Source organism: Poecilia reticulata, linkage group LG6 (genome assembly GCF_000633615.1).
Source record: "Poecilia reticulata strain Guanapo linkage group LG6, Guppy_female_1.0+MT, whole genome shotgun sequence".
In the NCBI taxonomy this organism is placed as follows: Eukaryota; Metazoa; Chordata; class Actinopteri; order Cyprinodontiformes; family Poeciliidae; genus Poecilia; species Poecilia reticulata.
Window position 1 is genome coordinate 5,591,880 of NC_024336.1, and position 17,880 is coordinate 5,609,759.

The following is a 17,880-nucleotide window of genomic DNA, read 5'->3' on the forward strand; positions in this document are numbered from 1 at the left end:
AAAGACCTGAAATATTTCAGTTGATGTGCAATGAATCTAAAATATATGACAATTTAATTTTTATCATTACATTATGGAAAATAATGAACTTTATCACAATATGCTATTTTTTTTAGAAGGACCTGTATATAGAGAGAAAGAGAGAGATAATCACATTTCTCCAATGAAACATTAATATCCATCCATCCATCCATCCATCCATCCATCCATCCATCCATCCATCCATCCATCCATCCATCCATCCATCCATCCATCCATCTTCGTCTTCCTCCTCATTAGAGTCTAAATACGTTATATTTCCAAAACAGAAAGGCTACGTAATGTTAGCCAGCTAACAAATTACTATTGCTAGCCTAGCATATCAACTRACAGCTAGAAAAAAACCAAAACACGTACCTTCGTARTCAAAYTGGTGTCARTCAGCGAGGAATTTGTCTAGTTTTAGATTATGTATAGATAGTGGATGTTAGGATGTTAAACAGATGTTGTTTGATGTCTTGTGAAAAGGGTCTATAAGGTTCTCGCCGAAGAGGACCACAGCGCAGGCATTCACAATCGATCTGCACACGGATCGTTCTCTTTCCTGTTTATTGACCAATAGAGAGCTGGACATAGAAGGCAGCCCACCTCATTAACATAACGATGCAGCGAGAAAACAATACAGAAATAAATACAGAAATAAATACAGCAAACGGAAAAGGGAGAAGCAAAAAAATCAAAGCAAAGTATATATTTATGCTTTTATTTATATATTTATTGTTTAATTTATTATTATGTAGTATATATATTTATTCTTTTATTTATATATTTCTACATTTATTTTTATATTTATTCTTTTATTTATATATTTATTATTATGTCAGTTTTGGTCCTCCATACAAACAAGTGGCTGCACTGAGCTTCCTCCTCAGCAGCCTCTTGGACTAAATCTTAGGTATATGATGAGAAGATGATTATTCTGGAGCAGCTCAAAGTAGAGATACAGCTTCTCTGTTAATCTAAGTGGGCATGTGCTGAGCAAGTGTTCTAGATGACCCCTAAAGGAGGAGTTTCTAAGATGGTCCACTTGAAGGTCTTTGTGTAGGACTTGAAGATTGAATGCATCTAACTCCAAATATATAAGCCAGAGTAAAGCAGGAGGCCCAGAGCGATAACACACACAACTGTGCTGTCTACATAAACTGAGCAAACAGTTCCTCCCACTGAATTGCTATTATTATTTATGGCCTATGTCTGCAGTGGAAGCATTTATTGTTCAGTGTGATCTTTAGTTAAGCATCCAGGGTGTAAAGATTTTCTCTTTATTGAGCTCAGTGAAAAGATCTGCGGCTCGTGCTGTCAGGAAGAACAGGAACAACCAGCACCACAAAACACAATCCATTTTCAGACAACTGCTATTAAACTTACATGCATAAAAATATTATATAAAAGAGCTGCTCTGATAATGACAAAAATATATTAATTAAGTAAGTTTGATAAACTGAAGTACCAATTGTGCTAAGCTAACCTACTTGTAAGAACAAAATCTCCCTATACAACATCTATACTCTATTTTATTTGAGGTCATTGTTCAGAAATATATTCCTCTTTTTTTCTGTTGTAGATTTTAACCTTTTTATCATTTTTTATTACATATTTCACCTTGACACAAATATTTCATCTCAACTGTGATTTACTTCAATAGCYGGAACACTGAGCAGGAGATGGCAATTGTGAGACTATGCAACATTTATCTGCGAGAGAATTCATTGGTGACTTGTTATTTAGAATCCTGATGCCTCCCCCACTGAGGTCTTTATAAACCAAACATGTAAAACAAGCTGAAAGAAGACAGATAAAGGCATTTATTCTTTAGAAAGCTCCTTAGAACTATTCATTTTTCAGTCAGAGAACATCATTCAAGGTTATTTAGATGTTGGACATTTTAAACTGAATAAACCTAATACAGACAAACTGAATCATGTATTGCAATGATTTTGTCATGTATTGAAGGATTTTGTGGAAATATTTGCTCTAGTTGTAGTGAAGTCTTGTTTTTAGCTGCAGTATTCAAATGGGGCATAAACAACAGAACAGCCCAGATTCTTTGCTGTTTCAACTGTTCAGGCTGGTGTTGTTGGTCATTGTGTGGTGGCGCACACCTTGGGCACCTTAGCACCAATGGAGTATTGTTTAAATGCTACAGCTGAGACCAGGCTCCAACAACAGTAACCAGATTTCTATCCAAAAGAGCATCTTTAGGATGTGGTGGGACAAGAGATTACCATCTTAGATGTGCAGCTGAAAATAGTAATGTTTCTGACACCTTGTTTAATTTAAGAAAGAAGTAAAAAGGAATTCAACCCACACCTAATAAGAAACCTAAAAGTATACTATCATGCCTATGCAAGTATCACAACCAATCAGTAAACACCTTGCTCTCAGTAAAACTCACAGACTGTTGTAGATGCTGACCAATGCTCCAGTAAACTCAACTGCATAAAATAATTTTAGTGCTGACCAAAATGCTTCTAACTAACCAATCAACTTTATTTGTATAGCACAATTCAACAAGGGAGTTCATAGTTCACACCATTAAACAATAATTCAGTAACCAATAATGAAACAGCAATGAATATTACATTTTATAAAATGCTACCATCAAAGTCATCATCAAATATATTGATCAATGTTCCAGTTATTATTAGTCAGAGGCAGCTCTAAACAGATGGGTTTTAGTTTTGATTTAAAGGAATTCAGTGTTTCAACTATTCTGCAGTTTTCTGGAAGTTTGTTCAAGACTAGAGGAGCATGAAAACTAGTGCAATCAACCAACTAAAAACTTTGATCAGATTAATCTGATCAAGGTCTCACACTTATATTAATCAGAATTAATCACTATAACCAACTTTGTAAGCCTGAAATATAAATATGAATGCTGTTGTTCAAGCCCCTTCTGTCGCACTCTATACAATTAAAATGCAAGCGATTATCTAATCTTTTGCAGCAGCAGAAAGCAGTTCATGTAGTCTTCCCATACTCAATAGCAACTAAGGGAAACTTACTCTATTACTCATACAAATAGCAAACTTGTTGGGGAACAACTGAAAGATTTTTTTTCTAGTTCTTTGGTGCCCCTTTCCGGCGTTGCCCTGGGCCATGTAGCCCATAACAYAAACCGCCACTTTCAATTTAAAAAAAAGTATTGTCTCAAACCAAACAYGTCTAAAAATTCTCAGCTGTTCAGTGACTTATAAACCAACAACAGTATTTTAATGCTTCCATTGGCTCCCTGTATTCCATTTAGAAATGGGTGATGTGCTCCATCTTCCTGGTCACATTCAGTCTCAGTCGTCTCATGAACGAATCAATTCAGTCCTATGGACCACAAACACCACACGCATACACCAGAAATATCACAAACAACTTATCTGTGAAGTAAGAGAATTTATTAACAAATATTCAATAAACCATATACTAAAACTACCAAACTGCAACTAAACTACTAAGCCATAAAAACTAATAATAAGCAAATTATCAAATCAAGTAACCAATGAATTATGATATTAAAATGAAATGGAATACTAAAAAATAACTTCAAAACTAATTAACTGATTAATAATCGTAAAATGTCAATAAAAACAATATCAGAATTCAGCTCCAGCATAGACATGCATGTGATAAAAACAGGATATGTGATGATGGAAGTGAATTCTCCAGTGAAAAGCAGAGGGAGGYGTGTATGTTTAGATGTGATCACAATCAGTCTATCTGACATCTTGAAATTGGCCGTCGTCTCTTTAAGAACCTCCTGCCCTTTCCGACACTCCTCCTTCAGTACATCATTACAACAATGTTTCTCCATGCTGTCCATCAATGCTGTTTGGAACAGTTTTTAGTACATTGTTGTTTGTATGATAAACTCAGCAGATGTACAGTTCCACCAGATGTTTGCTAATTGCTGCTGCTAGTCTAGAGGAGCTAAGTGGGAGGGGTACACTGTGGGGCAGAAGTTTGGCTGGAGACTGAAGCTCCAAGTAGCTTTGGGTATGTAGGCAGAGCATTGCAGGAGCAGGTGACATAAAGCTCAAAAAGTTGATTTGACATTAAACTTCCCTTTAATAATTTGCATTAACAATAAATGATTTATCATAATTGTTAGGTTACATGAGCCAAACATTGTATTATGGTTACGTGAATCAAGCTAACAAGCCGTGTCTGGTCAAATTTACCTCCTGGTTGCAGTCCAGCACACAGAGTTTGGAGCTCTGCTTCTTAGCATCCAGCAGCACGTTGAACATGGTGCAGACAGAGAGAGGAACCCGGAATTCTGTAGACCAACTCGTTTTCGCCATGTTGGCTTCAAATGCAGATTTTGTCCTTCAAGACAAAATAATGATATTAATTTATATTAACAGTTTCTGCAAAAAAAAAAATGGTGTGACATTTAGAGGCCGACTGGTTATTGCTGATCAGTTGCTGATTTAGCCCATACAGATTATTTTATTTTGCATGTAGTTTATTTAGATGTTTCCCTTGATTAGAATGTTTTTCAATTGCTGTTACTTGAAACCTGTGAAGTTTTAGGTAGAAGTAAGCTAAATGAAGCAGCACTGATTTTTATTTTTGTAATTCTGGTAATCTGCTGGTCAAGATATTTTTGTGACTAAGTATTATAGAGCAGTGTTTTTCAACTCCAGTATCAAGGCATACTGCCCTGTAGGTCTTAGGTATCCTCCTGCTTCAGCCAACATGATTTCAAACAATGGCTGATCAAGAGGGTTTTGTTGAGTTGCAAGCATTTGAATGGGGTGTGTTGAAGCAGGGGAACATCTAAAACATGCAGGTTTTGAGGACCAGGGTTGGGAAAAACACTGACGTCAAGTTACGTCAGCAGCCACACGACTGCACGTCACCTTCAGAATATAGCCAAGAATATATTATTCTAACTATTTATGATAAGGCTAATAAAAAAACGTACAACTTGCAGCCAGCATAGATCACCCAGTGCAACTCCCACACGGAGCTTTGCGACGTGTGGATGTCAGAGGTTATATTTTTAGCACATCGTCTCTGTACCTCACTCTGCCTCCTGTTCAACCCGCTTTTTATTTTTGTAGGCTCAGTTAATCACCGGGCTGCACAGTGGCGCAGTTGGTAGAGCAGTTGCCTTGCAGCAAGAAGGTTCTGGGTTCGATTCCCAGCCCCGGTCTTTCTGCATGGAGTCTCCATGTTCTCCCTGTGCATGGTGGGTTTTCTCCGGGTACTCYGGTTTCCTCCCACAGTCCAAAAACATGACTGTCAGGTTAATTGGTCTGTCTAAATTGTCCCTAGGTGTGAGTGTGTGTGTGCATGGTTGTTTGTCCTGTCTGTCTCTGTGTCCCTTCAACAGACCGGCGACCTGTCCAGAGTGACCCCGCCTCTCGCTGGCTGGAGATGGGCACCAGCAACCCTCCTGACCCCACAAAGGGACAAAGGTGTAAGAAAATGGATGGATGGATGGTTAATCACCTGTAGCGCAGCTATATTTTCATTTTTCTTCTAGTTGTGACCAAGCTGGGAAGGAATTATCCTATTTGTCGTTTTCATACTAAATATGAATTCTGTTTTTTTTTTATTCAAATTTATATTTTAGGAAAATCCTATCCCGGTGCACTTACCACCATCTACATGTTTGTCTTATTTACCTGATGAACAAAATTGCTATATTATTGTTAGCAAGTAATATCCGACGTTTGGGGCATTGTCACTGGTCATTTATCGAGTCACCTACATTCAATGCTTATGAGTCATTAAGACGCATCTCATTCATGCGAATTAGAATAAGTTATTACAATGTGATAAATAGTTGATGTCCGCTGACTGACAACATGCTACCTAATGTTAAAACAGCTACATTAATACAGGTAACCATGGTAACCAACGAGCCTTTAAAGGTCCCGTGGCTCTTGCTGCAGACATGCACATCTACTGTTTACAAACAAATAATCCCTCTATATAAACAAACTGAAGTGAACATAAAGTGATATTCCATCAGTTTCCTACACAAAGGAGAAATATGTTTTGATTTGGCTTTTTTTTTTACACAACTGTGGCTGTGAAAAGGTTCTCCAGTCGCTCTGTTGTTTGGGATCATATAGGTAATAACACACATACATACAGTGTCTAAACTGAAGGTGTGCAGCATCTCTGTCTGGGTCCATGTCAGCTTGCCAGTATTTAACTTTTATTTAAAAGAATGTTTTTTTTACATATTTGTTAAAAAAAAATTGTTTTTTGCATCATATGTCTTATAATTTTAGACAGATAGTTAAGTGCCTCTGCCTTGATTATCTGTAGTGCTCCCAGTGCTAATTGCAGGAATGCACAGAAACAACCAATCAAAGCCACGAGGAGGGCCTTAGCACTGTCAATCACTTTGGTGTACATGCTACTCTCACCCTCTATGCACACAACAGCGGCAATATTTTGCTGTCCAAATACAGTCTAAAAATTGAGCAAGAACAAGCAAAAATTGGCAGGCTGATGATGTTGGTCGACCTGTAGTAATATTTACTCATGCCGTTAGAATGCTGACCTTTTGACACAGGCCTCCATCATGTCACTGGCCATCAGTTTGAGTCTTTGCTCTAGATGTTTGGCAAACTCTGGTTCTGGCCAGTGCAGGTCCATCACAAACATCTGCAGAGCATCCAGTTTCCAGAACAAATCTTCAGAGGTGGTCGATCCATTACTGCAAGGAGGAGAGTGTCAGCAGCAGAAAGCAGTTCAAAGACCTGTGGAGTTCATCAATCTTTGTTTTGATGAACAACTAATTGTTTAACAATAAAAGAAAAACCTGAAAAGCATGAAAATAGTAGCAGCCTTTGCTGCTATAATCCAATAACATTTGTCTAATATTTTTTAGCTTTCCCTGCCATTGTCTTTTGGAGGTGGAATCCAAAATATCTTTACATTGGCCACTTGATTGTGTCAAACAACTTTAACAAAGTAACATCCTATAATTACTAACATGCAGAAAATGTGATCATAGCTATTCATTTACATTGTAGGACATATAATTATTTCCCATTGAACATTTAAGACAGAAGTTCATTGACAAGTTCAGTTCCATCCATCCATCCATTTTSTTCCGCTTATCCGGGGTCGGGTCGCGGGGGCAGCAGCTTCAGAAGGGAGGCCCAGACTTCCCTCTCCCCAGCCACTTCTTCCAGCTCCTCTGGGGGAACCCCCAGGCGTTCCCAGGCCAGCCGAGAGACATAGTCCCTCCAGCGTGTCCTGGGTCTTCCTCGAAGCCTCCTCCCAGTGGGACCTGAACACCTCACCAGGGAGGCGTCCAGGAGGCATCCTGACCAGATGCCCGAGCCTCAACTGGCTCCTCTTGACGTGGAGGAGCAGCGGCTCTACTCTGAGTCCCTCCCGGATGACCGAGCTTCTCACCCTATCTCTAAGGGAGAGCCCAGCCACCCTGCGGAGGAAACCCATTTCGGCCGCTTGTACCCGTGATCTCGTTCTTTCAGTCATGACCCAAAGCTCATGACCATAGATGAGGGTGGGAACGTAGATCGACCGGTAAATCGAGAGCTTCGGTGTTTGACTCAGCTCCCTCTCCATCACGACGGACCGGTTCAACGCCCGCTTCACGGCAGACGCTGAACCAATCCACCTGTCGATTTCCTGCTCCCTTCTTTCCAAATTTGTGAACAAGATATCCAGATACTTAAACTCCTCCACTTGAGGCAGGACGACCCCCCTGACCCGGAGAAGGCACTCTAACCTTTTCCGGCTCAAGACTATGGCCTCGGATTTGGAGGCACTGAACCTCATCCCGGCCGCTTCACACTCGGCTGCGAACCGCTCCAGTGAGAGCTGCAGATCACAACTTGATGAAGCCAACAGGACCACATCATCTGCAAAAAGCAGAGATGTGATCCAAGGGGCAACCAAAATGGATCCCCTCAACACCTCGGCTGCGCCTAGAAATTCTGTCCATAAAAGTAATGAACAGAATCGGTGACAAAGGGCAGCCTTGGCGGAGTCCAACTCTCACCGGAAATGAGCCCGACTTACTGCCGGCAATGCGGACCAGACTCTGACACCGGTCATACAGGGACCTGACAGCCCGTATCAAAGGGCCCGGTACCCCATACTCCCGGAGAACCCCCCACACGGCCCCCCGAGGGACACGGTCGAACGCCTTCTTCAAGTCCACAAAACACATGTAGTGTTCTGATCCTAATATCATGCATCTCAACAATTCTGCTCAACAAGACAGATCTCCTGGTTCTGAGTGGTCATGTTTGCCATTTGTGTTGTCAAGTCAGTTATGTTTCCCATTTTGAATGTTGGCAACCTTCTAATTTTTGACTCCTGTGTCTTAAAATAAAAGATTCTAAATTGCAGAAGAAATTCTGCTTTCCATAATTTTGTCATCTGCTGAGCAATTACTGTATGCAATAACATAACTCTTTACCAACAAACAAGTATTAGTGGTTATGGTGAGATCCTTAAAAAAAGTTCTGTGTCAGTGTCTGTCCATCTTTTGTCCCTCTCTCTGGTTCCTCTGTGTGGGGCCTCCTGAGACTCGTCCCATTCACCTCTTTCACAAAATGGTTCCATCATTAATCACAAATCAAAGCAACCATGTCACGTGAATGTGAGCCTAAGAAAACCAAACTGACATCACAAAACCAGGGGAGGTCTGGAGGTGCTGGACGCCAGCAGGATCAGTACAGAGAGTTACACAGACAGTGTTTGGTATCTCCCATTGTAAAGGATGAAACACCTCTCATCACTCCTAGTTACATAAGTGGTTTTTCCACTGTTCAGGCCAAGAGTCAGTCTTGGCCAAGCTACAAACAGAAGATGACTTGATATGTGCCGCCCCGGCAGCCTGCTAGAGGGGCTCCATGAGGTCTGTTGCTGGACAGAGTGATGGCCAGTATGTTGACGAGGTAACACTATACATCCTGGAGTTACTGAACTTCATGATGCCACAGTGGAGAGCAGCCAACCCTCTACCAAGAACTGAACGCTGAATATGGGTCTTGATACCMAAAATTTGTCATATCATTACGTTCTGTCATCCAATTCTAGTTATTGTTAATAGTCTAATTTCTTAGTATTACATAGAGAAATGCTCCTCACACTCTTATGTTCATTTAAAGGAGAACCAAAATGACTAAAGTACATGGGAAGGAACAGCATGTGCTGATCCCTAGAATTTGTTGCATGATTGTCAGATGTTGTGGTATTTCGTTTTCTGGCAATATGCAGAATTTGTATATGCGACTCTATGATACATCCTCATTGTTCCTGAATACACTTATTTTAGTTGACTATTGTTTGATAAACTTGAAATGAAAGCATAGCTTCATAAATACATTATTCCTGTTCTCAGTTGTTGTAAAAGTCCATGAAATTAGTTCAATATTTGATCTTTTTTTTCTTGAACATGACCCTTAAACCCCTGCCAATTATGTACTGGGGTTCAAAGCTGCGTGTTTTCACTTGGTAAACAGCACCATGTGGACAGAGACAGATGGACATCTTGCTGCTTTCTCTCCCCTGCAAACAGGTTAGACAGCAACAAGACAACCCTCAGCACCATCAACATCCAAGTGTACAGCGCCCACAACTAGAACCACCGCCACAGGGGAGGGAGGAGTAACACGTCCTTCTAACTCCCTCATTTTTCTCACTTTGCCTTTAAAAGACTGTTACCTTAGAAATGCCGCACAGAAATAAATACTTTGGGTTGAGTCTGTGTTGCAATTAAAAGCTTGGTGGCTATCCCCCTCATGTCTAATTACTGGTGCTCTTCAGTGAACGTGCTCCGCCCTGCTCCCCAGGGAATGGGACGATCCCACTCACCCGTCTGTGCTTGTTAATGAAGTGCCAGCTTTTTCTCCCCGGTTTTTTTTTTCCTAAAGTAGTGGCCGGCCAAGTGAAGTGAGGTAGAGGAGCAGTGTGTACTGTGCTGTGGGAATGGTTGGCAGAGTCAGACAGAAGTCTTTTTAAGAAAAACACCCTCAAATGGTCTCCTGAGAACCTCCAAACTCTCCATCGCCCTGTAAAATGGCCATCCAAGCTAGATCTGCTGCAAAGCTACTAACCAGACAAATGAGAGTTCTTTGGAAAAGCAGGAAGAACAGGTGTACCGTATGTCACCAATTCAGTGCTCCACTTTCCTTTCACTGTTTCTCTGTTTAGTTAGTCATTCTACCTAGCTAATACCACTGATGCAACATAGTGATGAAAATGTTTGATGACTGAACTAGTTGGACAGCTATAACTTTTCAAAAGAAACTTTTGTGTTCTTAATGTGTTTATTTGAAGTTAGTGACTTTTGTCTTTTACTTATCTAACGAGCTGCTCCTTTATTCAGCTGCAAATAAAGGGTAAAAGGCCAACATAATTAAACATTCAGAACACATTAGTTCTTGATCAGTCAAACCATCGTTCACCACTGATGGAACATTGTTCACATTGTTCTGATGGAACAATGAAAACAAAACAAATAAAATATTAGGCAATTTATCAAAAACACAGGACAGCCATTTGAGAACTTCAAATAGTGGCGCATCACTGTTAAAATCCATTTGTTTAGATTTCTTTAGCTATTTAACTATTAGCCCTTTGTGTTCTTTTAGTCAGCGGTAGTTTTATAGCCTTGGAACTCTCACTGAGGTCAATGTTTCCCAGTTTTCCTTTCTAATTGTTGAATCAGTGCAGTGAGGCCTGCAGAGCTTAGATGCTGCTGCAAAGGTTTTAACTCCAATAGGTTTTGGTTCATGACTGAATCAACCAATAGACATAAAATTTTGATTGTGGTGATGTAAAACCTTTTGTACCTCAGCTTAGAGGAGAATGGAATATTGTGGCTTTGCTTTCATGCACTGGTTTATTCAACCATAAAGATGCAGGTGCATTTATTTTCAGGATGTCTCATGGTAAGAAAAGCAGATTCTTTACACGTTTTACTCTTCTAAATCCTGCAACTACATTTGGGAAAAAGTGAAACACTTTAGGCTGAAAACGCACTGTATAGTATTTTCAGTCGTATTCAGTATTCCAGTGAGTAACTTGTTAGTGTGAGAGGTTCAGGTAACTTTGGCTCGTAAAGCTGCTTCAACAGTGCTTCAATTTGGTTTGATTTTCTTGCAACCATACGATTGTTGATCAGGAGCTGCTTGTGAGATGTTAATCAGAAACACCAGGGTGTAGTATATCTTTGAATACTACACCATGGTCGACATAATAAGGCCCATCCCGATCGCAAAATCTGTTGTACAGCTCTAAAACAGTCTGAAAATGGGCCAGAAACCACCCAACATATTCAGATGTGCTCAACCTCTCATTTTGTCACTGCATTTTACAGGAATTTGGATTTTTAATCACTCTACATATAATTTTCATATCACCTCCAGGCAGAATTAAAAATCAATAAAGTAAATAAAAACATTTCTAGATTGAAAACCTGCTGACAAAACATTTTCATCTTAGTCCACCACATATAAGGTCTGGCTTTAGATTTTAAATGTTGGGCCTTGTAGTAAAATCCTCTGTCAATTTTGCTCTCAAAACGCAATTCAAAATACTTTTACTCCTGTTATGGAATGCTGCTGGATGACCGCCTTGTGGGGCTTGCACAACAAATTCATCAACAGCACCACTGCGCTCAAAAATGTATTCATTTGTATTGTGTGATCTGCAAAACCACAGCTTTCTATTGGCTGAGTGCTGTGGCTCAATAAATACTGATCAGTCAATCTGACCTGCTCTCTCACAGGGTCTCATCTTCATTTCCTTCCACTGTTTTATTCTATTCTCCATTGTCTCACTTTACAAAGTTTAATTGTACTGTAATGCGACAAAATACAGATTTTTGTAAATAAAATGTAGCTGGTTCTGCCTATAGATAAGCAGAGATCAGCACCATCACAGTTATGTTCAGTTCAGCATTCTCTGCAGCAGCAGTTATTCGTGTGCAACCTCCCCACCACTGGGAAAACATGAGATGGAGCAGCACTATTCTGGGTTTACATTCAGCAATTAAATGTGTTATTTAATACATTACAAAGGCCTTAAATTCTCTGGAATCAATTCACCTAAATTAACATTTTTAAGTCTCAACCCTAAATAAACATTAAGAGGAAAGTCAATGAGAAAATTATCTTATTGACTTTTGAATGGATTAGTTTGACATCTTTAGAGAGATAGGAATCTCAGCCCTTCATCCTAAGACTGAAGTTTAGATTTAAGAAAATATTTGAAAACTTTTTTTACTATCAAAGAGAGAAAAAAAATCAACTTACAAAATGTCTGGAAGATTTACTCCTTGCAAGCTGCAACAAAAACAAGTTGCTGTGTTATTAGGTTGAGAATCTAATTGTGGGATGGACACTTCACAGCACAAGCACTACTGACTGAGATCACATTCCACCGACTGTCATGTGCAGCTGGATCTGAAAATTCTGCTCAGCTGTCAAGTAGATGAGCGAATGCTCAAATCACCAAATATTATCACAAACATCAAAACTAGCAAATAGTAGCATGCAGACTCAAGAGGGCCAGATACCTTTCATATTCTTTTTAGTGACAATAACATTCAGACAGACACAAAAAGTCAACATGACTGAAAACACTGAGGGCAGTCTGAGTCAGTCCAGACTACAGGTCTTCATCTGGACGTGATACTTTAAGACCATGGGTCCAGAGGAGCCATGAAGTCCTGTCTACATGGTTCTGACCGACACTAATATGGCAATGTGATAAAAGCCCAATTCTCCCAGTCAAAAAGGAAGAGGATTGCCAACTAGTCCTGTCCTTTAAAACAGAACCCACTAAACCCAGGTCTCATCTGGGTCCCTGCACAGTTCATAGGGAAATATTCCAGAGTTATCCAAACTAAGCTGTTAATTCTAAGACTTTTGCATTAACACGATGACACAGAGAACACAGAAAGGACAGAGAGGAAGGCAGGTGGAAAGGCCTGGTAAATACTGAGATCAAATGCTAGAGTTTTCCAGACTGAGTGGAAACCTGGGAGACAATGGTGTGATGCAGCCACATAAACTGTTAATGTCGAGAAATATGGAAAAAGCCAACTCATTAACAGATCTTTCAAAGTTTTTCAGGGACTTGAAAACTACAAACAAACACACCATTAGGATTTAGTCATTCAGAAAATGGCTAATAGGTTTACTGGACCTACTGTGTTTTTTAAAGGGTTCTATTTAATCTCCTTTGTGCAGTTAAAAATCTTCCAAAGTTTGAGTTTGTATCAGCTTTAATGTTCTGTTCAAAGCTCCATCATGAAGCATGTGGGAACAGGGAACGTGTGAAGTTTGCATACACTTATCATGGCCTTGAATGTTCCAATAACACAAAGCAAGTTTAAATTTGTTTCCTCTGATCCATGCAGTGTCAAAAGTATACAAACAGGCCAAATATAATATTATTTGATTTAAATGTCCTTTAGTCAGTTGTTCCTCGAACCGCAGGCCTTTTATAGCCATCAACAAGCTTCTAGCATCATTTTGCATCATCTTCTTGGCAGAATGAGTATGATTCAGTTCAGTTGTTCAGCATTTCATCATAATTCGTACATTTTCTATAGCATTGTGAAAACATTTTTGGAAAGGCAACACTTCCGCCATTTTTCTGATGACTTTCAAATATAATGTAAAAATAGTTGTAATTATCTTCACTGGAACATTGTCTTCAGGATAACAGGAAGAAAGCGTGAGCGACCATCTGCCACAACTGAAGACAGAACACAGAAACACTCTGGAGTTCTGCCTTAGTTCAGGAGTTGTTTCTATGTTATAGAAAAGTAAAATGTTAATAGTGGTAATAGTTCTTTTAGTGGATTCCTCCGGGAGAGAAACTCAGCTGGACAGATAAGCTCTGAGCCAGTTTTCAAGGCAGTAGGAAGAAGAAAAAATATATAGTTAGTTGCAGTAAAATAACTGTCTAGAAGTGAAAGACTTTCTTATACACGTTTCATTCGGTTACTGTTTGATGTTCCCTGTTATCAGTAAAGTCCTATTTTCCATTGGATTTCAAATTAATTCATGTTTTTACTACATGTTGCTTGGATCAGTGCACCACTCTTGTATGCTGATCTTGATAAATCATTTATTTAGCTGCTGCACACCTTCTGACAGGAGCTAAAGACCATGACCACACATGCTCAGGCTTCCTGTTCATTTCAGAATCTAGTTTAAGATTTTATTCCCCGTTTTTAAGTCTCAATAGTATGACGGCAGGACACATCATGTTATGGTCACTCTTGCATCACAAAAGGTCCAGTAAACAAAAATGCCAGAGTAGTCCCTCAGGAGGAGGTTTTAATAAAAAGCACTCGCGGAGACTTTTCCTGTTTCAAAGGAGTTTCTTTTACTTATAAAAATAACAAAAAATAATCTCCGAGGTGATTTCAAATAAAACGTTAATTTGCGGTACAAAAACCTTTTCACCCAACAATCAGATCAGCCCCAGCAGCTGCTTCTGCCTGTTAATCACTGCAGGAGGCTGACTGACTGACGAGGAGGAGGGTCTCAGCAAAACAAACAAATAAATAAATACATAAATAAATACACAACAATAGATCTACTTTATGGCTTTAAATCTGTGGAAACTAATAATTTAGCAAAAAATAAATTAATCTAATTTATTAGATTAATTTATCATATTAATCTAATAAACAACACATCATATTTCACCACCAGAGCTTGAAGGTCCACAGATGAACTGCTGTTCGACACTCAAACCCTGCGGCTCACAGGTACTAAGTGGTGACAAATAACCTGTGGTTAAAACTGCCTTAATACATCTGAGATGCAGAGTGTTAATCATATTAAATCTTTTTAAAAACGCATTTCTCTGATCAGAATTTTAGTTCTTGTCAAACTAAATATTTAATCTTTTATTAAAGATTAAATATTTAGTTTTATACTAATTCTGATACATGCATTAACTATCACTACCTATTTAACATTGTTCTTTTTTATTGCTTTAGTTTACCCTTTATGTAATGGTTAAACTTTTTATGCTGCTAAATAGTTAGCTATTGCTGTTTTTAATGTACTATTGAAATAAAATAATAGCAATAATTAAAAGTGGTGGTAAAAAAGTGCTTAACAGAGTTTCACATTAGTTTTGGTTTCTGATGACAGAATCAAAGCCAGTGCAGCTGCTTTGGGAGTTTGTTTATAATAAAATCCTGTTTTTTTTCCCTCAAAAACTGGATTTTTTTCTCAAAATATCTCTACCGTTATTTATAACAGCAGAGATATGTAAATACATGTGGTAAAACTGAAACTACGGTTAAATTATAAATACTACATGTTAACATGTTTCTGGTTGGCTGCTGTTCTCTATGATTCTGATAAAAGTCCCCGATAATAACCATGGCTTCCTGGTTCTGGAATGGTTCTGGTTCCTGTTGCTAGAGCAGGATTCGGTTTCAGTGGAGACACAAAGAACTGGTGTTTAGTTAGTTCTGGTCTCAGCTTGGTGGAAAAGACCCTTCATCAGCTCATTCTTATTTAGGACAGATGCTGAGGAAATGAAAGCTAGGCTGTTTTAGTTCTATCTGCCCAAAAAGCTTTGACTAATCTGAACATAGCAGGAGAATGAACTAAAATAAACAGGCACCAGATTATGAATACATTAATGTTCCTGAAGAGTGAACACTAACTCCAACAATAAGAGTAATTTCTMAGATGCTCTGAAGACCTATAGCGTAGACTGTCAGAGGCATGAACTGCTCCACCGTACATACGTGTTCTCATAGATTGGTCCAAACCAAGCAGGTACCGAGAAGCTGGGCATCTGAGGCAAAGTGAGGGGAAGGCTGGAGATTCTAGGAAGAGGAACACTAGCTAGATTGTTGGTTAACAATCTGCCAAACAGATCAGACCCATGACAAAAGAGGATTTTAGCAGAACAAAAGGAGAAAGCAAAACAGGTGAAACAGGAATGAGAGCAGTCATCAGAGTCACTGGCCTGTTCCATTTTATTCTATTTGTTTCTTGTCCCATGTCTTTGCAGCAGAAGGTTTGTGCTGCTTCGGTTGGTTCAGTGTAGAATATTGTCGGTCCAGTTCCCTTTTAATTTTTGTTTTGGTCACTTCGAAGCCGCAACCATCAAAAGCAGCAATTTAGCCTAAAGCCATTTGTTCTGCCCGCTGTTTCAGATCTTCAAAACATACACTTCTCATTACACCCTTCAACTGACAGAGCTAAAAGGAACATAGAAAATATCTACCTATAGATGACCTAGCTCATAATGTTTCTAAAAGCAAGTTTTATTAATTGGTCATATTCTGCTCATATTCACTATTCTGTTATAACAAGGACAGAGTAAATATATCCCTTTTAGATACTGCACAGCCAGAGCAGCACCATGAATGTCACTACTGCTATAAAGCTAAGACAGCTCACAAGTAGCCGTACCTGACTGAATGCCAGGTCTCCTGCTCAAAGCCACGATGGATGGACTGGGCAATGGAGGTCTCCATCAGGTCAATGTATCGCACCACCAGAGGGATGAACAGGTCCTGCAGGTGTTTGTGGAACGGTCCACTGCAAAGATGAGCTGTGGAGGTGAGACCAACAAAAGACAAAGACAGCAGATCTCTTAGTTGTGTATGGTTTTTCATTCAATATTTCTCTAGAAAATGACGTTTCCAAATAGGATCTAGAAATATAAATACTAACTCAGAGAACTGACTTCAACCAGGAACTCAATTTTCACAAAAGCTCTTTGATTTTTTTTCCTTTCTTTAGCCTGGTCACGTAAAAAAACTGGTTAACATTCTGACCTTTTTTTGTGTAATTAGGAAGTAAAAGGAAAATGTTGCTTTTACTTCCTAAATTGTTCATGGAACCCTGAAAAGTATGGCATGCATTAGTATTTAGCAACTTACCAGTGCAACCAATTGTTTCAGAATCAACCTAAACACTAAAAGGCATGTGCCTGAATGCAACATAGCCTCAGGCCCAGTTTACACGACAATGATCCAACGAAAATAGAATTTTTGTTCCATTTCTGTTCACACATTTACATGAAGACGTTCTAATTACAATCTATGTTTACACAGTAATGGTACAGATTGAAAAGGTGTAATGCCCTCGCCACGCCACTAGTTAGTGCTAGGTTCTTTGAAACTAAGTGTGCATTTGTAAAAAAAAAAAAAAGTTCTACTTGAAAGAACATCAATTCGCGTTTTCCCACCAGATACTGTTCATCCAGATATTGGAGGGAAATACACACTATGTGTGTCTGATTGAGAAGGACCTCACTACAGCAAACAGAAAGGGGCGGGAAGGAACCTGGGATGTCTCCCAGGAAGTGACGAATGTCGAAGAGAGMTCAGGTCGCTCTGATCCTTTCAGAGTGACAAAAATCCTCAGCTGGATGAACTGTCGGTTCTTCAGGATGTGGGAAGATTCCTTAGAGCTTATCCTGCTCTCTCTCATCCTTACTGATAACTTTGCCTGTGAACTATTTTTAAAGTCACAATTTTTATAGCTATATTTACATTATCGACATCATAACTGGATTACTTCAAACCTAAAGACCGGGAGATTTTCTCACTTTTATTTTTACCTTACCTTTCTTCACCTCCAAGTTGAACCAGGGCAAAATGCCCCCGTCMGACCCCAAGGACATTAGCAGTATTCTACAACAACTTCAGTTTTTACAAACAAAGATTCAACGGCTGGAGGTGAACTTTGAGATCAACGCTATCTCAAAGCGTTGATCTCAACGCTTTGAGGAAGAGGGTCAGCGTAGAGGTTGTACACCCCGCACCAAGCAGCTCACCCTGGATCGCTCAGGGAGCCAAGCCAAAACAAAAGTCTCACACTGCAGATCCCATGAGACGACTAA

At 39.4% G+C, this 17,880-nt stretch overlaps 1 protein-coding gene across 6 annotated transcripts in view; it reads right to left on the reverse strand.

Moving 5' to 3' along the window:
• Window positions 1-17,880, reverse strand: part of cadps2 (Ca++-dependent secretion activator 2) — a 282,773-nt gene that overhangs the window by 37,603 nt on the left and 227,290 nt on the right. For 2 of the 6 annotated variants that reach the window (XM_017305475.1, XM_017305474.1), the window contains exons 20-24: window positions 16,443-16,584; window positions 15,770-15,889; window positions 12,297-12,326; window positions 6,557-6,712; window positions 4,212-4,359 (exon numbers count right to left, since the gene is read on the reverse strand). In XM_017305475.1, coding sequence (XP_017160964.1) covers window positions 4,212-4,359; window positions 6,557-6,712; window positions 12,297-12,326; window positions 15,770-15,889; window positions 16,443-16,584 — 596 coding nt within the window. The remainder of the gene's footprint in view (window positions 1-4,211; window positions 4,360-6,556; window positions 6,713-12,296; window positions 12,327-15,769; window positions 15,890-16,442; window positions 16,585-17,880) is intronic. The other 4 variants (XM_008410955.2, XM_008410954.2, XM_017305476.1 and 1 more) reach the window with 3 other exon arrangements.